Here is a 23,867-nt window from a genome sequence, read left to right as displayed (position 1 = left end):
CAATAGCAATAGCAACAGCAAGTACATTTCTATACCACGAATCAGTGCACTTAAGCACCTCCTAAGTGGTTTACAAAGTGTAAGCTAATTGCCCCCAACAACCTGGGTACTCATTTTAGCGACCACCTCAGAAGGATGCAAGCCTGAGTCGAGCTTGAACCCTTCACTGGTACTGAACTCGCAACCTTATGGTTTGTGAGTCACTGCAGTACAGGCATTTAACCACTGCGCCACCCGGGCTCCTGGTAAGAATAATCCATACACTGTTAGTCATAGAGTTTCAAGCTTTTTAATCAAGTGAAAAGCAGCCTTCAGTCCTTTTAAATTTATTTTATTCTTTATTTTTTCCATTGGTCATAGAAAGAAATAAGAAATCTGCATGCAACTTCCTAAATATTTCAAACATTTAAATAGCATATGATAATTTAGCAGTACAATACTTTATGTGGAAAGAGAATATAGGGAAATCTCCTGTAGTATATTTACAATTGAAAAGGTAGTTTTTGTTATTTATAATTTTAAAAAGAGGAATGCACTGCTTACCATTGAAAGTATTACATTCAAAGGAAAGATGTTGCTCTGTGACTAAAACAAATATATCCACTTCCCACCAGAGACTGTTTTCCCCCAGTAAAAAGGTATACTTTTTGATAATCTCAAACTAAATATCTAAGGAACCATACACAACATTCCTAAAGCTTAAAACATCCCAATAGTGAAGGCGCAAACTTTTCATATGAACTTCATGTGGGGAAAAAAGTGTTTTCTTTGTATTAAACTGCTTTAGAAATACTTTGTCTTACACGAAAGAAAGAAAGAAAGAAAGAAAGAAAGAAAGAAAGAAAGTGGTATCATATTGTATAACACACTGAGCAGGGATTAAAAAGTAAACTGTTTATATCTACTTCATAATCACTGAGAAACCTTATTTTTGAAATTGTACTGCAGTGTGTATCATTTTAAACAGAAAACTGTACCTTACCTGTCTTTCCTGTACAGAAAAGGACACATTCAGCTATGAGAAATCTTTACAATAGCATAGAAAGTTTCCCAGTGCCAAAGAGGAAGCACTATTTTAGAACACTTTTTCTTTTTTACAAATTATGGTTCACTGAATGAGCTTATAAAGCCCAATTTCCAGTCATAGTGATATATGAACAACTAACCAATGATATATATATATATATTTTAAAATGGTAACTTTTAAATGAAGATTATGTATCATGAAATTTGTCACTACAAAGAAGGCATGTATGAAATCTAGTGTGTAAAAGACACTTATGAAATCTGGCTGATTTTTTTTTTACAGCTATAAAGTGTAAAAAGTGGTCCTTGGTAAAAAGTGCTTTATAACAATATAGATTTTGAGTCACATCTTGTGAGAAGCCATCTCTTCCATTTCCTGTCTCTTCCTCGTGTCCACCAAATCATCCTGTTTTGTCTCTTGGGCTGTGCTTGCTTATTCTTCATAAACTCTGGAAATATTAAAAAGCAAACAAATGGAATGAGCTTTTCAGAGAAGCTGATTTGAAATGCAAACAAAGCAAACAACCCTACGGTGACTGAAAAACTAAGACAGATGATCAATCTGACAGCCTCCTAAGGTTAGTAAGTGAACACTGGATTCTGGATTCTTTTCTCTGGTCAGCAACCTCAAGGCCACCAAAAGGAATGGATTTAGCAGTCTGATGCTGATTTAAATCAGAACTTGGAGAAGCTACTCTTATACTCTCCAAAAGCCCTGATTTGGCAAACACAGTCCTAATTAATCCTCCGTTATCCCACCCTTCAGCTCCTTTTAAAATGTCCCATTTATTTCTCCTCCTCCTCCATCTTTTCCTTTTTGTTCTTGGCTTACTTCAATTGCTGCAAACTGAGTGCCCTTTCACATGACACAGTTATAGTGCTATTCAATTTTTACTGCCATAGCAGCAACCTATGGAATCTTGGGATCTGCATTATTGAGAGCCCGTTCCCACTACCATATAATTCACAGTACCATTTGGGCTATATGACCCTAGTTTCCATTTGTAATCGATGCCAATCCATATGTGATCGATTACAGTGCCAAAACCTTGATCTTTCCTGACACTACCACTTTGCCTTGCCTTCTTCTCTTCAGGACCCTCACCCTCCTTGGCTCCCTCTCCTCCTCTTTATCCTCACTGCACCCGTCCCTTGCCTTCCTCTCTTCCTGGTCCTCTCATGCAGCCCTGGAGCCTCCATGGACGAGTGTCCCAGGCAAGGGGGAGGCACAGAGGAGCCTGGCCAGCTTGCCTCAAGGTGGCGGGGGCTGCAGGACCCTCCAGAGGCCCTAGAGGGTCTCCCTCCCCACTGCCACGCTTGTATCTGGCCCTAGAGGGACCCCAGGAGGAATGAGCCAGCAAACTAGTGGCTTTTCCTCTGCCTCACACCCGGCTGGAGGAGCACGAGGCAAAAGGAGAGGCGGGGAGTGGAGGCTGTGAGCTTCCAAGGGGCAAAGGGTCTGGAGGGCCAGGAGGTGGCATGGTGGTGGTGCTGTAGGTGCAGGTGCTGGTGCTGGTGGGAGTGCGGGTGGCAATGGGAGGCTGGGGTGGTGGAGGAGTGGTGGGCCTGGGCTGGGAGGGTTCCTCAGCCAGGCGGGGGCAGGTAATGGGCTCCTCAGCTTGGCTCCTGCCTCCATCTCCCCCATTCCCCGCTGGGGCCCTGTGTGGAGTGACATTCCAAGCCCCCAATGCACACCTGCATGGGGCGACTTTCCCAGCATCAGCAAACGGCAGCTCAGGTCACACTTTCTCAGCCTCAGGTCACAATCTCTCAGCCCCCCCCCCCCCCCCAATTACCAAATCAGGGTGCTGCCTACATCACAGGTGATTGACAGGGGATTCTGAAGCAGCGCACAGCCAGTGGGAACTACAATTGTGCCAAATTAAATCATAGAATCATACAGTTGGAAGAGAACCCAAGGGTCATCCAGTCCAACCCCCTGCATGTAGGAACTCTCAATCAAAGCATCCCCGACAGATCGCCATCCAGCCTCTGTTTAAAGACCTCCAAGGAAGGAGATTCCACCACACTCTGATAGAGTGTGATCCACTGTCAAACACTTAGACTGAGGTAAGGAAAAGATCCCCTTCATAATAGGAACTGAAGGCCTTTTAGATTTGCTTTCCAAAATGGGACAGAAGCAAATCAGGAAGCAATTCATCTTGCCAGAGGGAATGAGCCCGGAGAGGGGTATTTGGAATTATCAACAGAGAGGTTGAGTGCCTCTCCAAACTACAAACCACAAATTCTAAGATTCCACAAGAAGCTGCTGTGGCAGTTCAAGTGGAATAACAATTGTGTGATGTAAAAGGGACTTGAGTTCAAACTACAAAAGTAGTTTACCCTCAAATAACTCAGCAGAGAAGAAGTGGTAGAAGGGGGAGGACACAGGATCTTGCTCTTCTCAGCAGGCTCAGCTTGTGTGTTCTTCTTTATTAGTAACACTGGACTTCTTGTTACTTGGCCACAAACTTTTGACCACATTCTGATGCTGCTTGGCAGTTTGTTGTTGTTCTTAATTGCCCTTGAGTCAGTCCTGACTTATGGCAACCCTGTGGATGAGACCTCTCCAAGCCCCCCTTTCCTCCACTATTATGCTCAATTCCTGTAGATTCTTGCTCATAACCTCCCTGATTGAGTCTATCCATCCGGCATGTGGTCTACCCCTCTTTCTATTACCCTCCATCTTTCCAAACATTAATGTCTTTTCAAGTGAGTCATGCTTTCGCATGATGTGGCCAAAATAACGACAGTCTATGGCCCTCTCCAGATGGGCCTAAAGTGCGCCCTCGTCATGTGCTAGGGGTTGTCTGGGGGCACACCACCCATACGTGCCTCACCCCTAGCATGTGATGAGGGCGTCAAAATGGCGGCGCCCTGTACACACGGGCGCTGCCATTTTGATGCAACGGGTGCTTAGTGTCCACACGTTGCAGCGCACTTGTGACATCACGAGTGCGCCATTGGCACACTCGGGCGTCACAAGTGTGTCAGGAAAAGAACCCGCTTTTTTCGGGTTCTTTTTGTGCCGGCGGGAAAACTGCACAGTTTATCCACAGTAGCTTCCCGCCAGCAGAAAAGGAGGCTCCAGCAGACCGCCCTTTTTGTATCTCGCCTTAGTTTCATCTTCTTGGGTTTGAGGGGGATTTCTGGTTTGATCTGTTCAAGGACCCATTTCTTTGGGGTTTTTTGTTTTGTTTTTTTGTTTTTTGGCTATCCAAGGTGTTCTCAGCACTCTTCTGTAGCACCACATCTCAAATGAGTGGATTCTTTTCCTATTTTGTTTCTTCATTGTCCAGCTCTCACATCTGTACATGGTGATGAGGACTGTGGCTTGGACGAGTCTGACATTTGTGCTCTGTTGTAAGTCTTTAGGATCTTCTCTAGTTCTCTCATAGCTGCCCTTCCTATTCCTATTCCTATTCTTGTTCTTCTTATTTCTTGGCTGCAGTCACCATTCTGATCAATGTTTGATCCTTGTTATGGGAACTCTAACTATTTCAATGTCTTCATTGTTTGTGTTGAATTTATGTATTTCTTCGGTGGTCATTACTTTTTGGTTGTTTTTTTTTAATGTTCAGCATTAAGCCTGGTTTTGCACTTTCATATTTAACCTTCTTTAGTAGGTCCAGATCTGTGATGTTTTCCACTAGTAATATGGTGGCATCCACATATCTAAGATGTTTATCACACTATACTCTTATAGTGCTACTATTCCACTTTGACTGCTCTAGCTGTCTCCTGTTGCATTCTGGTATTGGCAGTTTTAAGGAGGGGTATTTAGAATTCTCAGGCAGAGAACTTCTCTGCCTGAGAATTCTAAATACCCCTCCTTAAAACTGCAAATCCCAGAATGCAACAGGAGGCAGCTAGAGCAGTCAAAGTGGAATAGTAGCACTATAAGAGTATAGTGTGATAAACATCTAAGATTGTTGACATTCCTTCCTCTTATCTTTACTCCTCCTTCTTCTGGGTCTAAACCTGCTATTCTTATGACGTTTTCTGCATACATGTTGGGTATTTTTCTCTGTGAAATGTTGGAGAATATGTACGGTTCCAAACTTCAACTTTCAGAATCCTTCACTGATACAGCCAACAGAGAGGTTCCATATAGCCATCATCTATATAGCTCTTTAAGAACATATAAAGATCTGTGCTTGGGATGGGTTCAGTACATGCAAGAGCTATGGATTTCCTTATTATTATTATTATTATTATTATTATTATTATTATTTACTTATACCCCGCTCTTCAGCCAAGGCTATCAGAGCGGCTTACAAATTGTTAATTAGACATTTCCCTGTCCTCAGGCTTACAATCTAAAGAGACAAGACACAAAAGCAGAAGGGAATGGCAGTGGGGAAGGGGAAAAGTCCTGTAGATCTTCTCTACCTCTCAGGCCTGGACTATGGCAGATGGACTGGAGGGAGGGCCCTTCTTTACCTAGTTTACAGAAATTCAGAATATACAAATCTAGCCACATTTTTGCCCTTTGAAAAAGCCTTGAAATGGTTCCACTGTGTTTACTGAGGAGCCCTAGACAAGGTTACTCAGAATTATGTATATAATGAAGAGCATGGCGAGTTACTTTTCAAAAAGGAAATTGTTGCTATTACTCAGGGTAGTTTTTAAAAACTGATTTGTCATTATTACTAACTATAAAAACATTATAATCCTTATTTCTCAGTGGCTTTTTCATGCTTAAAAAAATACACACCAACAACAGCAATTTAGGAACAACAAGAAAACAGCATTACAATAGGATTCCTGTCAAATGTCTCTAAAGATGTCTTTGAAAAATATCTTTAACAAGTTACTAGAAAAAGCCTCTAGTTTACATACAGGTTCTGGTGCTCATGGAGGTTATTCCCAGCTAAATATGCTTGGAACTGTAGTCTCAAATATGAGCTAGTTATCAAATCTGATATACTGAATTTTCTAAACAAGCTCCAGTAACATAACAATTAGGATCAGCATTATTTCTGAGAAGAGAGAAAGTCTTCCATAGCATTTATCTTGAAAATGCTCTAATACCTAATTTAAAAACAAATTGATGGGCTCAGTCCATCTTCTCCAGGCAAAATCCCCACTGACCTCTATGGTAGCAAGCCTGGATTCTGTGAATAGCCTGTTCATTGCTTTGTTAGTCCCTTAAGCTAGTATTACCAGGAAGGGTTGCCTGCAAGCCGGCTCTTTGTTCTTCAAAGTTCATCTGCTTCTGCTGTTCCACCCCAGGGCAGGTGTGCTGAAGTTCAATGAACCCTGTTGCTAAAGGCAAAGGGCTATTTACATAAGCCTCTATTCATCTAAGCTTTCCTGAGAAGCCAGGGTGATCTTATGATCAATATTCTGGCTATTAAGTGTGGGAATGGAGCATTTATTTTGTTCTTATACCACAAGCCTCTTCTGTGATCTCTAAGTCATGAAGGAGAAGATTTTTGGGGAAGAGGACTGAATATTAACATTGCTTTGGGTTTGTGAACCAATACACAAGACCTCAACCAAGGGCACAGCACTTGATATTACAGCATTTCTCTGGAATGGCTGCATGATAATGCAAATGGAGGAGTGAGATGGCATGTTCCTGCAAGCAGGAGTCCCTAATGACTCATCTTCAATCTCTTCAGAAAGTTCATCTCAAAATATTGCACTTGTGCTATTACAAATGAGTGGCAGCTACACTAGTAGAATGGTGTAATAGGTCTTTATTGGGCATGACACACCATAAGGGCAGCCTCTGAAATGGGTTCTCTCAGTTGAATATACAAAGCAGCACATCTTTAGCTGCTCTTCATTGGAAGTTCCGCAGGAAAACCATTGCAGACTAGGCATCCTAACCACCCTAAATTATTTACCAAGACTGACTCACAAAGCAGCTCTTGCACACAGGATTCCAGGACATTTGGGACAGATCCAAACCATAGTGTCGCTAGACTTTGGCCAAAACAGAGAGAATCATAGGAGGACAAATCATATCTGCTGGAGCCTTCCAACTAACACACCACTCATAAACAGCCAGATCTTTGTATTTTGGCTTACAATGGAAGCAGTCAGTGGTCATGTCCTTTACCCCACCTTAAGACGATGTTCATCTACAGCCTTCCTATCCTATCATTAAGGGATTGTATCAAATGCAATCACTGTATTGTCACTCTCGAGCTAAAGCTATTAGCCATTTCAGACCCTTTTGTCAGTCCTCTAGGAAAGCCATTAAGGCCTTTGTTATACCCAATATAATACAAAATGCTCCTTGAGGGTATGAAATGGAGTATAAATATCTTCCACATTGTTCACAGACAAGGGCTCCCCCTGTGTAACCCTCAGATATGGTCTGAGCCACTCTGCATTTTCCATGGACCTGTCTTCAGGACTGATAATTATCACCCTCATTAACCTCCGCAATCTCTTCATACACTCTTTCCACCCCACGTCCTTTTCATCCCCATGCAGAGCAAGGAGCAACTGCTCTTGTCAAAGGGCAACACTGATCTTTTTGCCAAGGTTATTGAAATTAGCCCAAGGACTACTGCTACCTTCCCAATGTCTTAGGAGTAAGAGAGATTGGTTCTTAGGAAGGCTAGATGTCCTTTCCTATTCTTTTTTTTTTGGGGGGTGGGGGGTAGGGGGGTGGGGATAAAGACACAAGTGTAGTACTTTTCTATTCCAATCAATGGCTATATCTATAGCTTAGGTGGGCAACTGTGGCATAGCAATATGTCAAAACATGACTAAGCAGTGATCATGAATGTGAAACAATTATAATTAATTTATTCATATTCATGACCACTACTGAGTTATGATTTTGACACTATTTTCACAATCATAACTCACCCCTCACCCTACTTTATTGGGTATCAGCTCCATAGGGAGAAGGAAGTCCATCCTGCCAATGATCAGAGCATGGTCGAATGATTTTCCATGAGATTTGGAGGGGTGGGGTCAGGAGAGGTTATTTAGTTAAGTACTTAATTAAGTATAAACTGATACAGGATTCTGGCCACTGGATTCCATTGTTTCCACCTAGCATTTAATAACAGAGGATGGTGGCATGTTTAAGCATTCCTGTGAAGTTAAATGAGAAAGTGAAAATGAGCCTTCAGATGCTGGGATAAACCAGGGGTCTGGTTGTGTAGGGTTCTGCAGACATAGGTAATAAACTCTGAGCAGCTTCAGATCAGCTAATGGAACTTCCGTTGCATGTGTCAGTTTTGTTTTGTTTTGTTTTTTAGTTAGCCACAATGATTTGTCACAGACCAAGCTGATATTATAGATCTAACAAGCCAAAGAAATAACATAAATTAAGTGTTAAGCTGGAGGCCCCAGCTATTATCACCAAACATCACAGCTGGTGGTATGGTGCATGGTGTTACGACATTTGTCTAGACAGGCCTATTCAAAGAGCCTAGGGTTTTCTTGTTACGCTAAGGCATAACTCTTCACATTATTTAAGCTGAAGTTATTGACTATGTTATGTCATTTGTTATAAATTGTCACCTTTCAAAAGTAAACAAGGAAAAATAAAGTTACATAATAGCTGACATTTAGCAGTACAAACCATTTTCTCTCCAACTCCCAATGAACTGCCACAAGTACATTTGCAAATAGGCAGGGGTAGGGAAATGTCATAAGGACATGAGGAAGGGTGGGGGAAAAACATAAGGCTCACCAGAAGTAAATCCTATAGAACTTTATGGAACTTACCACTGAGTAATCATCTTCAGTTCAGGAACAAGCTCAATTGCTGTCCCAGAATTTTGGTTTACTACCTCCCAAGGTCACAGAAATCAGCTTACCACCTTCATTGGCCTTGGTATGGGTCCTTAAATTTACTTTATTCATTTTTGTATCCCTCCCTTCTGACATGCAAGGAGCTCAAAATAATATTGTTGTGGTGTGCCTTTAAGAAATTACTGACTTATGGCAACCCTAGGATGAACCTATTACAGGGATTTCTATGCAAATTTTTTCAGAGAGGTTTTCCCTTGCTGGCTGAGAGTGTGTGGCTTGCCCAATGTCACCCAGTGGGTTTCCATGGCCAAGTGGGGATTCAAATTCTGATATCCAGATCATAGTCCAATGTTCAAACCACTACACCACGCTGGCTCTCTCAAATCATCATATGCATACCCCTGCCCGCCCCCAGCCTATGAGGTGGATTAGGCAGAGACAATATGTCCCAGGATTAAAATGTTAGATCTCTCTTTCTTTTCTTTTTTAAAATCTGGTTTCTGAATTGGTAGTGAAACATTGTTCCTTTTAAGTTGGCTTGAACTTACAGTATGAAAGCCAGGAGCAACAGCACACTTGTCACTGTAATTTCAGGTCGAGCATTCAAGATACATCATCACTGCCTAAATGCATACATTAAACTTTAGGTTATCCTGTGCTGGATCTGATTAATACGCACCTCTCTTTCTCTTTCCATATTGTGTACCACTTCAGTAATCTTTTTGTACTTGGGAGTTTGGGATGCAAGCAGTACTGATGTCCACCTCGGAATCTTGATTTCATTGTGACTCTGAAATGAAAGAGAAATGGTCAGTACAGACTAGCTGTTCTAATTTTAACAAACTTTTTTTATAGCATAATAGCTAATAGCGTGGTCTTTGGAGATGTTGGGTAAGAATGACTTTGGATATCTTACCTGCCCTTTGTGGTTTAGACAACTCAGAAACCAGTGCTCTGAGCTGTGTGCAATACCATTAAATGTTTATGAACGGTGTAATGGTTGAGCAGCTGTAATCACGTTTGGAGACCCTGCACTGCTGAATAGATTGTTTGTGTTGTTAGCACCCCTCTTGCTGAATTTAGGGTTTCATACTTTCATATTTGATAATTAGAGACAGGTATGTTTTTAAGAGGTCACAATGACCTTTGGAACACTAGGAAGTTTCACATGGGGAAAGCATGCTGGCCTGAAGACATGTGGAGGGCTAGAAAGCACTAAATAAAGTTTAAATGAGTTTGCTCATTTAACCTCTCCCAGGCTTTCTGCATATAATAATAATAATAATAATAATAACAACAACAACAACAACAACAATAATAATAATTTGTTTTATTTATATATCACTATTCCAAAGATCATAGCGGTGAACAGCAAGTAAGCTAATTAGCAAGTAAGCTAATTTGCCCCCAACAGTCTGGGTACTCATTTTAGCGACCTCGGAAGGATGCAAGCCTGAGTCGAGCTTGGGCCCTTTTGCTGGTCTTGAACTCGCAACCTTGTGGTTTTGAGTGAATGGCTGCAGTACAGGCATTTAACCACTGCGCCACCAGAGCTCCTTTTGCAATAGGGATGGAGTGAATCCTGTTGCAAAGTAGTTAAAAACCATATTTCATTCTCACCCCAGGCTGTGTCCCTATTCACCCCTTCTTATCCAACCCGTTGGGGTTCTCCCAAATCCAATCAATGTTTTGTCCAAATTTAAAACCATCAGTAATTTTGAAATTCTATTGCCCATCTGATAATGAAAAGACCATCAGATCTTTTTTTAAACATCAAGATAGCAATTGCAGCTATGGACTGAGGCTCTGTCACACAGAACAGAGCTCTGCTCTTTACATAGAAGATTTTCACACGACATCGCTATATCGTTCCTTTAACATCCCAAAGAGTAGTGGAATTGTCATAACAGATAGACGATTCCAAAAGATTTTCACATGAGGCTGTTAGTGTTCTTAAATCGTTGCTGAAATATTACTGTGTCCAGTGTGTGAATGTAACTATTTTGAAATCGTTTTGTAATCATTTATTGCTGAATTCTGCTATATCAACGTTTTAAGAACACTAACAACCTCATGTGATAATCTTTTGGAATCGTCTATCTGTTATGACGATTCCACTACACTTTGGGATGTTAAAGGAACGATATAGCGATGTCGTGACCCCATTTGAGCCACTCTTCATCTTTCATGGAACCTCCTCTTCAGGACTGATAATTATCACCCCTTTAACTCTTGATTTCTCACTATCCAACCTTTCATGGTTGTATGGTTCTTGAAATTGTATTGGTTTTATGTGTTTGTGTGTGCCTTTGTACATTTCTAAATAAAACTTTTTATTCACCAACACCAGAGTCTCTCTGCAGTTAGTCCAAGTATACATAGGTTTAAAAATTCCTTTAAGTTACCCACCTCTCACAGGCCTCTTTTTGAGCTAACAATTTCTCCCAAATACCAAGGAGATGTCGTCAATGGTGGTGGTGATCCCAACTCCCACCACCTTTGGGAGTTAACAGTGTTATTAGCTCAGACAACATCAAAAAGCTATAGGTGGGAGCATAGGTGGGAAGGTGGGCAGGAGGAAGGGAAGTCTAGCTACAATCCTCCTTCATTGGCAGAGTTACTGACCCTGCTGGCTGGAGGTTCTGGGAGGTCTATTCTAAAAACACAACTTTCCCATGTGTCAAATAGTTCCTCATCAACTGTGTATCACCACAAGTACAGCTCTAGGCATTAGGAGATTCAATACCTCCCCCCTGTAGCTGGCATCCTGTGGGACAGTTATGAATGTGTAAGCTGTATTTGTGCATTCGTAACTGCTCAGTGCTCTTGTATGCAATTGTGGAGCTACTGACACAATTGAAATTCCCCCAAAGACCTGCTTTAACAGTCGGTAGCCATACTGAGTGATGGAGGTCTGCTCTGCTGGCAGAAGGATGACATTTCCAACTCCTTCCTGAGAGTGGACACTGGTGCAACCATCAGACCCAGGATCCCATCACAACCCTTGATCCCACCACAGATCAGCGGCAGGAGGGGCTGGCAATGTCATTCTGCTACACTGTGGTCACCAGCAGAACAGACTTCCATGTGCTCAGTGTGGATGCGTCTGTTAAGATAGCTCTGAGGGGTTGATCTACTTGGATTAATTACACAATATATAGTTAAGCATTTGTAACTATGGATTTTATCACACATGGCTTTTAAATGGCCATTAAAGTTCAAAAATGATATGTTTGGCAATATCATGTCATCAATGGTGGTGGTGATCCCAACTCCCCCCACTTTTGGGAGGTAACAGTGCCATGACTGTATTATCACTGCCTTGCCTTGCCTTCTAAGTGTGGTTACAACACATCTTGTCACTGATGAGAAAACTTGCCAATAAGCCCCAAATGTGCTGCTGTCCCATTAGACCTCAAGTGTGATAAGTTCTTTGCACAGCTGTTTTGGGATTGGGCAGTCACTTGGTGTCAATGTCTCCTTCTCTTTCCCTGTTCTCCTTCCTCCTCACTATCCCCTTTAAAAAAATTTATATTGTTTTATTTTTACTTTTTTAAAAATCATATTAACACACCTCTGAAACTGTATTTCTTTTTTAAAAGAAACCAAAAATAATATTATAAAACTCTGAAAGGCACACTGAGTAGGGCATAGAGTAGGGAAGTATGGCTGGGGGTGGTGGGTGGTGGAAGAGAGTGTGAGGTCTCAGTTGCACTATTGCAAGGACAATGTGAGAGGGAATGCTTCCAAACTGCTATGTATCTGGTTTCCTTTACTAGAATGATTGTGGTGAGAACAGGGCTTGTGTGATAAACTCCCAAATCTGTGCTATAGGATCTCACCATTATTCTATTTTTTGTATTCAGCTCACCCTTGATGGATTCAGGAAATCATGTGGAAATGCTCAGGAATTGCTGGGGCTAGAAATGGGAAGCTTTGCATCTGTACTCTGGAGCTCCATTTACGGAGCTTATTAGCACTACAGGCCAATGGTTCTTGGACCTGTCATATCCTCTCAGGCTCCGGAGTCACTCTGTCCATTGGCATCTCTTTAGCTTCCTTTGACCTGTTAAAGTAATGAGGGATTCTACGTCATACTTGGCCCTTGCCAAGATGGGAAACCATGAGCCTTGACGGAACCTGTGCCAGGAGCCAATGGTTTGTCTTGTAAGGACTTGTTCTACTTCCAGCAATCCTGTCTGCTCGAGTTGCTAATTTTCACACTGGATTTTCCACAAGCCCTAGCTTTCTTCCTTTCTGTGGTCCAGCATGCTCACACAGCCTTGCATTCTGCAGATAAATAATTATCCTAGAGAACTATTTTCAGAATTTATTAGTAACAGGTTTTCTACACCATATACTACATTCCAGATGTACTCCTTAAAATTCCTTACCTGAGATGGAATGCAGAGCATCTTAATGGCAAAGCAATTCATGTTATCCATGAACAACAGCCTCTTCTTGACAGCACACATGTTTCTAAATAGGTGCATTCTGAGGCAGTTTTATACGAGCCCCCCTTCTCTGTGGTTCTACTGATTTAAACTGCTTTTAAGGTAGGTTTTTTTTTACCATCACATGATAAATCTAACTTATGGGTTTGTACAGTCAGGCCAAAATAAAGCTGCTTCGGGTCACTTTGGAGGTATGCTGTTTAAATGATGCATGTGTCCTAAGAGGCTGGAAGTCACGTCAAAGCCACACTCCAGGCCTAAGGACTGCAGCACAGCTTCTGGCTTCTTAAGATGTGTGTGTCATTTAAACAGCATACCTCCAAAATGACCCGAAGCAGCTTTATTTTGGCCTGACTGTTCAGGCCCTTATGTTACCAAACGCAATTCTTTTTCAAACAAAAACTCCAGTCAAAATGAAAAACATGTCATTATCAAAGACTTCAAGAGTTGTGATTTCTTCACAAAAAGATTTGGTAAATTATTATATCTTTGAAGTCAAAGGGTGGAGACAAATCATTCAGGAAAGTTATCACATACATGAATTCACATAGTAGTTTAATGATGATGATGATAACAATAACTTAGGAGCTCTTCACACTATAGTTCAAGCTTCATTTTTTCAAATCAAATTTAAATGCAATCTTATAAGAGCATTCACAGAGTAATTGTGTATGTAGCTACATGCAAGTGCAGCCCACTGTGCAAGCTGTACCTTAAGACTGCAGTCTTCTATATAGTTACCTGAACACAGTGGGTCATAATTCTGAGTATACATTCCTAGGTTGCACCATAAAAGAAAGAAAGAAAGAAAGAGGAAGGAAGGAAGGAAGGAAGGAAGGAAGGAAGGAAGGAAAAGGAAAGTACTAGCCACTAAAGGATAACCACCTTTTAGGATTACTTGACAGTGACTGGAAAATGGGGAGTGGGAAATGAAATACTTCAGAAGGCTGAGAAAGGAGAGATGTGTGCCTCACACTAAAGGGGGTTTAATCGTGTGTGTTTTCTTGATGATTTTTATCAAGAGTGAGTGAAAAGTTTCCCTAATGAGCATTTCATTTACATTTGTACCTCATGGCTTCTGCCTTTTCCTTCGACTGCCAAATCTGGCTGAGCTTCTAAAAGTCTGGAGCACACGTCTCTCCCATACCCATCCTGGAAAAGCTTGTGATTGTTTTCTTGACGGCCTTTCAAGATCCAGCTTCTGTTGGCATCTTGTTTGTGAGAGCATAACACTATTTGGTTTTCCCATCAGGCAGGCAAACTTTGAGGCCCAGACTTAGGTCCTTGGCAGCTAGTACTTGGGCAGGAAAGCTTCACAGTGCTTTTGTTATGCTGATGCACGTTCCTGAACTCTTTGTCAGTTTATGGGTTACTACTGTAACGGAGACATAACTGTGTATGCAAGTAGACTGGGAAATTGCTACCTCTGTACCTTATGGGGGCTTGGCAATTTGTAAGGACCTGTCAGGAAAGGAGGTCACTGGCACACTGATGATTGTGGAGGAAGGTTGGAACACCCATTTCCTGATATTCACATAGAAGGTTTGGCTCATATTTTTGTGAGAGAAGGACAGAAGGAGAGAAGTAGGGAACAAGAAAGGAAGGATGGTCTCCTTTCTTGGCCACGGAGTGCTAGGAGGTGATACAGTACAAAGCAGCCAGAAAACTCTGCATGACCATCTCCTCCCAACCCACTGGCAGCTCCTTTTAATCCAAACTATAATGGAGTGTCCAAGTTGCTGAAATGGTTTTGGGAGACTAGGATTTAGCACCTTTGGAAGGTCCTTTAAAATTGAGACAAAAAACCAGAAAGAATTCATGGATTCCCCTCTCTACTGTCCTGAAAGCTGCCAGTTGCTATTGTCCCCCTCTACTTCCCAAATGGTGAAGCAATCACTTTTCTAGTTCCAGTTCTCACACTGAGGTCTAAAGCAGTCCATATCAACAATGCCAGTGAAGGATTACCTTCATTTACTCAATTCTTCTTGTTGACTGCTGAAGAGAACTTAGCATGTTGATTATATTTTCTCAGGGTTCTGGGCATGGCACATTAGGTCAAAAAATTCTGAAATTCAGTTTTCTTCTATCTAGCCTGCACTCTTCATTGTCCATGAATGTTCACCTTGCCAACTCTACTGCGTTGCTACTTTGAATGCCACGTCAATTACTTATATGGGCAACATCATTTTTTTTTAAATGATAAACAGAGTGTGTGATTTGATAGTGACCACAGAATACTTAATTATATGAAATACCATTCTCACAGGTAGTATGTGCTCTGAATACCAGATTGTAGGGACATTTGACAAAGGTGAAACAAAATGTTGGGTTTAGGGGGCTTTGATCTACACTAAGTCTGTATGATTGTGTTGTGTTTTCTTCCCAAATAAGTCCATAAGCCTATCTTACTGAATTGATTTCCTCTATATGCAGATATGTTGTGGTGGTTGTTTAGAAGGCATTTCGTCACCACTGATTCTCTTGTTTATTGAACACTGCTGATGCTATCATGATGCCTTTCATTTTTGCTATTTCTAGGTCAGGTGACTGTTGGTTTTATGACGCCCATTGAAGTGCTTGATTGCATGTTGCATTATTGTATTTTTATGTCTCATGGTCCTTAATGTTATATTACTGTAGATAGATTCAGGGGCCATTTTTATGCAGAGAATGTGATTTCTTACTTTTTAAAACTGACTCAATTTGAATTCAATTTTCAGTTGAAGTGGTTTCAGTGTTGGACTGGGACTCTGGGAGAGTAAGACTCAGATCTCTGCTTGGCCATGGAAATCCACTGGGTGATCTTGGACAAGTCATATTCTCTCTGTCTCAGAAGAAAGCAAATGGCAAACCTGCTCTGAATAAACGTTGCCAATAAAATCCTGTAGTAGGGTCACCATAAGGTGATCAGCTAGAAGGCAGATAACAAGGTTTACTATAAACTTATAAGCAATAGAGTGATCGGAGAACCTAGAGAAGGTAACATTAATTGGAATAAAATGATCCTGGGAAAGTTTGGAAACTCTCCCCATCACAATTTCTCTCTGAGATTCTCAGTAATCTGGTATTGCTTGCAGACAGCTAGCCCTGATTCACTAGAAATTCATAATCTCTTCTGGATTTTGTTTAAAAATTTTCCACACAAGCACAATAGCTCAGTATTCAAAATGTGCCTCCCTCACTACCCATTACTGATCTTCAGCATGTAGAGATATAGTTGGGTATTTGTTAAATGCACACTGCAGAAAAGATTCACAATCAGACTGCACTGCTGAAGGAAGGCTCCTTTTCATTGGATGCATTTTGTAACCAGTGTGCATATATCTTGCTCTGAACTGGTATTCCACAAGGCAAGGCTTATGAGAGCTTTGCACTGTGGCAAATTGCATGTCTACCAATTTCCAGACTATTTTGGAACTTTTCTAATTTAAACTGGAGCAGAACAAGGTGCAGAGCCAGCCCTCAAATTGGTTGAATTAATGAATGAAATTGAATGGAATGAAGTTTGTCTGCTAATCCCTTTTTCCAGCCTGCTGGGAGGAAATAGGTATGTTAAGGGTTTTATTTCATTTGAAGTGAAGAACAATGTAGGAAAGCAAGCCAAGTATTTCCAAATAACTAGGATATGGGGAAAATCCCCTTCTTCCTAACTATACGGATAGAATCAGATGGGTCATTCCAATTAGTACGGTGTATAGGATTTTTCAAAACTTCCACCTACTTAACAATATCTGCAAGAAAATGATCCCCTCTGCCTCCACATTTGAATGATGTCAAGTGGCTAATACTGACTAAATAAATGAAGTAGTAGTAAAATGAAGAAAACCTTGAGGTGACTAGGAGTGGGGCTTAAATAACTTAAAGGCACCAGATTCCATCTCATCTTGGAAGCTAAGTGGGGTCAGCCCTCCTTTTTACTTGGATGGGAGACCACCAATAAATGCTATATGCTAAGGGCTACATTTTAAAGGAAGGACTTGGCAAGGCTACTTCAGAGTATTCCTTAACAAAGAAAACCCTGTGAAATTTATGGGGTCATCATAAGTTGATATGTGATATGAAGACACATACACAAATAACTAGAAGTGGTTTTTAATGTGAAATTACTGTGAACCTTGTTCAGTTTTGATACTCAAAACAAATTCCTGGATTTAGAATTCTCTCTTTTGCACATTGACAGTACCTTAGATTTTCATAAAAAGTCCAAAAATAAAGCAGATCTTGTGAAGCTTATGTCAAGCCTTTCCTCAACTAGTATATTCTTTATGAACTGTGTATCAGATGTATTCAGTTATCTGTACCAAGAGACTTCGAGGAATTGCCTCATCTGCAGCTCTGTATTCTGACTCAAATAATATTTTAGGTTTTTGGTAGGGGCACTGATTATAAAATTTATCTACAAATATATACTTTGACATTAGTATCTTGAAAATCATGGATCTTATAAATGCTTAATGTAAGGTTTTTCTTCTGCTAAAATTGCAGTCAAAACCAACACCACCAAAATGATGGAGCTTTTATTTTCTGTGGACTTAGAGACAGTGGCAATGTGATATGGAGGTCTACTGTTCCTTGCTGCAAGGACTCTGTCATGCTTCGGGCTCTGGTGAGCAAGGTGACAGGGTCCAAAAAAGGGTCCAATGGTCTGCCCAGGAACTGGGACAGGAGACTTCCTGTTAGTAGATGCCTGGAGTAAATCCCCACAGCAACCCTGAAGTTAGAATCTGTCTGTATATTTTAGCCGGTGGGGAATGGGGCAATTGTAAGTGAAAAAAAATATATTAGGGCAGGAAATGGTTAAGATGCCCCCAAACCCACTTTGGTCTTCTGATTCAGATGTCAACCACAATGGTTGCATAATTATTTTAAATGTTTCAAAAGAACCACAGATCTACCTGTGATACAATTTTATGCCCTCAGAAAAGTCTGATGAGCTATTGATAATTTACTTGGTAGATTCAGCTAGCTTGAAAAAAAAAACACCTTTGGACTTCTCATAGGAAAACAACAACAACAGGTTATCTTGGTTAGGTTTGCTTGGAGACTTCAAAAAAGTTACTGTGAACTAGAAGACTCTGTTTTGCCTATAAAGTTCTGTATTACAATAGTGACCACTGTAATCATCTTATTCTACTTCCATTTAGTATGAGAACCACTGCGAATTAAACAAATACCTTGAAGTGTTTGTGTCTTTTTTAAAAAAGTCCTCATAATAGTGTTTGCTTTTGGCACTGAAGAAAAGCAAAAAACAAACAAACAAACAAAACAAAACAGAAACGGATCAAATAGTGATGGCCTAGTATCTAACAAGTTTCTCATACTCATGGACAGCAAATCATTTCAATTGCTGTTAACAGTGTAGAAACAAAACTCAATAGGAACATGTAGTTTTTGGCACAGAGAGAAGTTAATGATCTGCACTGTGGAGGCAGCCATTGACAAATCCAGTAGGGTGAAAAATGCAACCTGTTAATTTCCTTCATTACCATTTACTACCAGGCATGCACCCACTATAAAAAGGAGTAAGAGGAGTGTTAGCTCAGTGATACAGCATATATGCTTTGTGTGTAGATGGTCCAAGGTTTAATCCTCAGGATGTCCAGACATAGCAATGAGAGAATCCTGCCTGAAATCCTGAAGAGTCCCTGCTAGTAATTTTTGACAAATGGTTCACCAAATAATTCCTCATAGTGAGAACAGGACCTGGAACAATGGATGCAAGCTGCAGGAAAAGAGATTCCACCTCAACATTAGGAGGAACTTCTTGACAATAAGGGCTGTTCAACAGTGGAACAAACTCCCTCGGGGTGTAGTGGAGTCTCATTCTTTGGAGGTCTTTAAGCAGAGGCTGGATGGCCATCTGTCAGGGATGCTTTGATTGAAATTTCCTGCATGGCAGGGGGTTGGACTGGATGGCCCTTGTGGTCTCTTCCAACTCTATGATTCTATGGCCTGTTACAGACAGCCAAAATAAAGCTGCTTCGAGTCACAGTGGAGGAATGGTGTTTGAATGATGCATGCGTCCTAAGAGTCCAGAAGCCACACCAAAGCTGCACTCCAGTCCTTACGGCTGGAGCGTGGCTTTGGTGCGACTTCTGGACTCTTAGGACGCATGCATCATTGAAACACCATACCTCCACTGTGACTCGAAGCAGCTTTATTTTGGCTGTCTGTAACAGGCCAATGATTCTACTGTTAAGCTAGAGCCTAGCCTCTATTCGATGCATACCTCTGTTTGTTGTCTGTAACCAAAAGGAATGTGAAACCTATAGCTGGGATAGGTTTTTCCCCCAGTACTGTTGCTTTGTTCTGAACCAAAAGGTGTGTCCTGAATTATGTGGTTGTAATAGATGCCCAAGGCACAACACTGGTTATTTAGGACAGCATTCACTCAGTCAGCAATTTCATAGAGTCTTTCAACTGAATCATTCAAGGGCCAGCATGGTCCAGTTTAGCAATAAACAAGATGAGGGACGCTGGAATGGTAGTTCCTCCTTTGCTCCCATTCTCCATTTTATTTAGCATTTAGGAGGGAACAGCCTCCTTCAAGACAGCATTGCTATTGCTGAGAGCCCTTTTATTGCCTAAGCAAGGTGGCTGTGTTTCTAGGATCAGCTAGCAGAAACAAAACTTGGCTATGATAGTGAACCACAACATTCTCCTTCTTTCTAAGCAAAGAACAAGTTGATTACACTTGTTATGTAACTAGTTCCGAAGCCAGAATCCTCTGGAGGAGGAATCCTAATTGTTTTCATTTAATACTCCTTGCTTAGCACATTTCTGACAAATGACATGGCAATGATGGGGGAAAAGTTTTAATCTTTTTTTTTTTTTAATTTGACATGCCTCACAGCGAGTTAGAATGATCTCATTCAAAGTAGTACATGTTAAAACATGTCCCCGGAGAGGCAGAGGTAATGCTGATGTTGAGAGTTAGTAACTTTGATTTATTAAAACCAGTTACTCAGCTCAATCAAGAGAAATTCCTCAGATACAGCCCAATATTTATGTGGAATGTGTATTTATTTATTATGTGGAAGAAAGTCCCACAGATCTTAATGGGATTTATTTCTAAGGAGCTGTGCTCAGGTTTGCAACACACAAGTTGCCTTAATAACATTCTTCCCATAATTAAATTATTTTAATACCATTGAATGAAATAGGATTAAAGTATTGCACCATGCTGTAGTCTTCTATAACAGGTTATTTGGGTTACTTTGCTGATGTGAAAATAAGATCAGCTTATGGAATTGTGACTGATGGAGAGATATTGATATCAATCAACAGCTTTATATGCAATCTTATGTTCCTTATATTTGTAGGAATTAACTTTCTTACAATTTACATATTAAGCCGATTCAGAGCGCAGTCCATTTATGTGAGAGTAAGATCCACTGACATATTTCTGAATAGGCATGGATTGGATTGCATTATTATTCTTATCAGACATAGATGGCACACTTTAAGAATAGTTACAGAATGTGTTAGCAAATTGTAGGAGGCATTTTTATTTTTATTTTTAAATTTTCAGAGGAAAAAAAGCCTAAATCCAATAGCCATATAAAAAAGCAGGACTTACATGATCATTCTTTCCTTGCAATATGGATATTTTGGCCTCTCTTCAAGTTTTTGTATATCAGAGAATCTTATCTTGGGTCCCTTTCGTAAGCATTTACATTTTGATCCTACAAGAAAAAAGTATTTACACATTTATATATGGAAAGCATTGCATGGCACAAACTCTTAAGGTAGTTCCCATCCCAATTTTCTTTAATAGATTCATGAGTTATTTTAACATCTGTTGAAAAAGTTGATGTATCTGTAGATGAAATCTAAAAAGACAATAACAATTTTTATCTTAGCTTTGCTGCACTTGTAAGTAATCTATTTCAGGTTTTTTTTCACTGAATGAGATCTTACGGCTGCAATCTTACATACACCTTAAATTCAAGTCAGTGGCATAGGCATCCTTTTCATGTATGTCTACTCAAAAGTAAGACCCACTAAATTTAATAGGACCAAAATCCAATTAATTATGCCCAGAATTGCAACCCTGTGCTTGAAGCCATGTGGCAAAAAACAAAACAAAAACCCTATTAAAACTGCACCTGCTGGGATCAAGCTTAATGACAAGTGTAAATTAAGAAAAATAAAACCATATTAAAGGCATATTTAATATGACCGATTAAACATGCCTTTTACTGTTCTTCACTTCTTTTGGTTATATTTTAAAAGGAATGTTAAAAAGTTCTTTAGCATTCTTTCTTCTGCAAAGGGTAACAAACAAAAGCATACCAAGCCTTATCAAAATTGAACCTCCAAATAACATTGGACTAAACTCAGAAACTACGGAACCAAAACTTGAAGGGTTGCTGAATCTGGTTGTCGTGGCACACTTCAAATCCAACTCACTTTTGGCACTCTGAATTTATATGTTTGAATTCAGCATCCCAAAAAGGGTTCAGGTTAAATGTAGGGAACTACATCCCACAGTGTTCCCTTAAACTCAGAGATGAAAATGCAAAGGGAGAAAGGAATTAGAAGTTGGCACTCCCCCCCCCCCCCTGCACTTTTCATTTTATAAACATCCCTTGTGCTTTTCATTTAGCATCCCAAAAGGGTTCAGGTTAAATGGAGGGAACTACTGTATATCCCATGCTGTTCCCTTAAATTCAGAAATTAAAATGCAAAGGAAGAAAGGCGTTAGAAGTTGGCACCTTTTCCCCTTTTCTTTTTATAACTGTATCTATCTTTTTTAAAAAAATGCTTAGATGCATCTCTCTCTTTCAAGCAAGATTTCAGTCAACTACTTGTAAGCAATAAAGATGAAATGAGAGAAAGAGAAAAGAGTGAAATGGGTGTCAGCCAGCAAATAACCTGTAACTTACCTTCTACGCTGGTAAAACAGATTACAATGAAGAGTAAGAGGAAAACTACTGTCAAGAGCTTCATGATGAGAAGATCTCAGAGACCCTAAAGGTATGTTCACTCAACTCTCCCTTGGATGAGATGCTTTCTCTTCCTGCCCTTGTTTTGTTTTTGTTTTTCTAAAACCAGATGCAGTGGTCAGAGTGAGGCTTGGTGTTGCCAGCCAGGCTATGAATTTTAAAGTGACTGCCTCTGATCTGCTCTCCGGATTATTATTGCTGCTGCTGCTGCTGCTGCTGCTCTTGCACTCTGTCTGGTTCAGCTGCTCTTTGCTTGAGCAGGGAGGCTTTCCTCCTCTTTTAAAACAACCCCTACTGCCTTTTCCTCAAGCTCATTAATATGCAGAGAGACTCAATTACTTTCAGCAATTTTGCAATTTCTCCCCCCCCCCCCAATGGGAGGGACTTCCAGGGAGCGAAAATAGCTGATTCTGCTCAAGGCTGCTGAGTATTTTGAGAGATAATAACCCATATTGATAAAGAAGGAGAAAGTGAGGCAGAGGGGGGTGAGTGAGTGGGTAAGAGTTATCACATCCTTGCCATGGCTGCATCTTTGAGAAAGGAGGACCATGCTTCATAAGGTGCCGTTAGGGATGAACATGCAGAATATTTTTCTCTCAGCAAACCCCACTTGCTTAGTGTGCAAAAGTAGCAAAAACCCTCCAAGAACATCCAAGTAGAGTCACTAGCACATTGCAATATGTTCTGGTGGCCCAAGAATCGGCGTTCTGGCCTTGGCATCAGTATACACTGAAGTAGCCCAATGGCTGTCACTGGAGTCATGATGATGTTGTGGAACAGGTGGCTTTTGACAAATGGTGAAGAATTGTCTCTATGATGTGAAGTCGAAGGCTTTCATGGCCGGCATCCATAGATTTTTGTGGGGTTTTGGGGCTATATGGCCATGTTCTAGAAGAGTTTATTCCTGACATTTCGCCAGGATCTGTGGCTGTCATCTTTAGAGAAAGATGCCAGCTATAGAGTCTGGTGAAACGTTAGGAATAAACTCTTCTAGAGCATGACCACATAGCCCGAAAAACCTACAAAAAACTATGTCTCTATGATGTTTCTTTCTGCAGTATAGTCCTTACAAGATAAGACTGTCCTTTATTTCGGAAGTGTCTCAGGCCCGGAACAGATGGACCTTTGCGGCGCCCACCTGCCCAGCAACCCTCACATGTCATGGACCCGCAACCACAGCTGCGGCGCACCCACCAGATGGGGTGAGTAATGATGACGTCACAGCTGCACCGCTTCCAAATGGCGCGGCACAGCTGCGACGTCATTGTGCTGTCTCTGGCGCTTTGCAGCGGTGCAGTAGCGCCGCAAAAAGGAACCGCTTCCAGGCACTCCTTTTTTGCTCTGCAGCATTGCTGCGCAATTTAGTTGCTGCGATGCTCCTAGGGAGCAAAGAGAGGCACCGGGGAGGCGCCTCTTTTTGGCTCACTGTACCACACCGCAATCTTTTGAATATCATAGAAGTGTGGTTTTCAACTTAAATATTTTGATATGATAATCTACCCAATTGCTACTGAGCATTTGGAAGATCTGAGGTATATTTATGGAGATGACATTCCTTCATTTAGAAACCAGCCAAAAATCTGATGTAATCATCTCTGAGTGACACTTTCATGTTTTAGCAATCTGGTTTTGACCCATGGCATGGGATTACATTCTCTGTTTAAGTACTGGCTTCTCTTCCCCTAACTCAGTGATGGTGAATCTTTCAGAG

General features: G+C 40.9%; 1 protein-coding gene across 1 annotated transcript; it reads right to left on the bottom strand.

Moving 5' to 3' along the window:
* Positions 1-318: 318 nt before the first annotated feature.
* On the bottom strand, positions 319-22,430 carry CXCL14 (C-X-C motif chemokine ligand 14). The gene is made up of 4 exons (XM_089503273.1): positions 22,097-22,430; positions 20,788-20,893; positions 9,434-9,544; positions 319-1,475 (listed from the first exon to the last, which is right to left on the bottom strand). The coding sequence occupies exons 1-4, from the start codon at positions 22,158-22,160 to the stop codon at positions 1,460-1,462; spliced, it is 297 nt and encodes a 98-aa protein (XP_089359399.1). The 5' UTR covers positions 22,161-22,430; the 3' UTR covers positions 319-1,459.
* Positions 22,431-23,867: the final 1,437 nt, after the last annotated feature.

Source organism: Sceloporus occidentalis, unplaced genomic scaffold (assembly GCF_023333645.1).
Source record: "Sceloporus occidentalis isolate IW3139 unplaced genomic scaffold, rSceOcc1.0.p SCAF_1, whole genome shotgun sequence".
NCBI lineage: Eukaryota > Metazoa > Chordata > Lepidosauria > Squamata > Phrynosomatidae > Sceloporus > Sceloporus occidentalis.
Note: the sequence above shows the minus strand (reverse complement) of the source record. Positions and strands in the feature narration are given on the sequence as shown.

Excerpts from the sequence above, each read along its gene's own strand:
- CXCL14 (XM_089503273.1), bottom strand. The coding sequence starts at position 22,160 with ATGAAGCTCTTGACAGTAGTTTTCCTCTTACTCTTCATTGTAATCTGT. Across the intron at positions 20,894-22,096 it reads CTGTTTTACCAGCGTAGAAG|GATCAAAATGTAAATGCTTA; the intron begins GTAAGTTACAGG and ends TTTTTCTTGTAG. Across the intron at positions 9,545-20,787 it reads TGCAAGGAAAGAATGATCAT|AGTCACAATGAAATCAAGAT; the intron begins GTAAGTCCTGCT and ends CTTTCATTTCAG.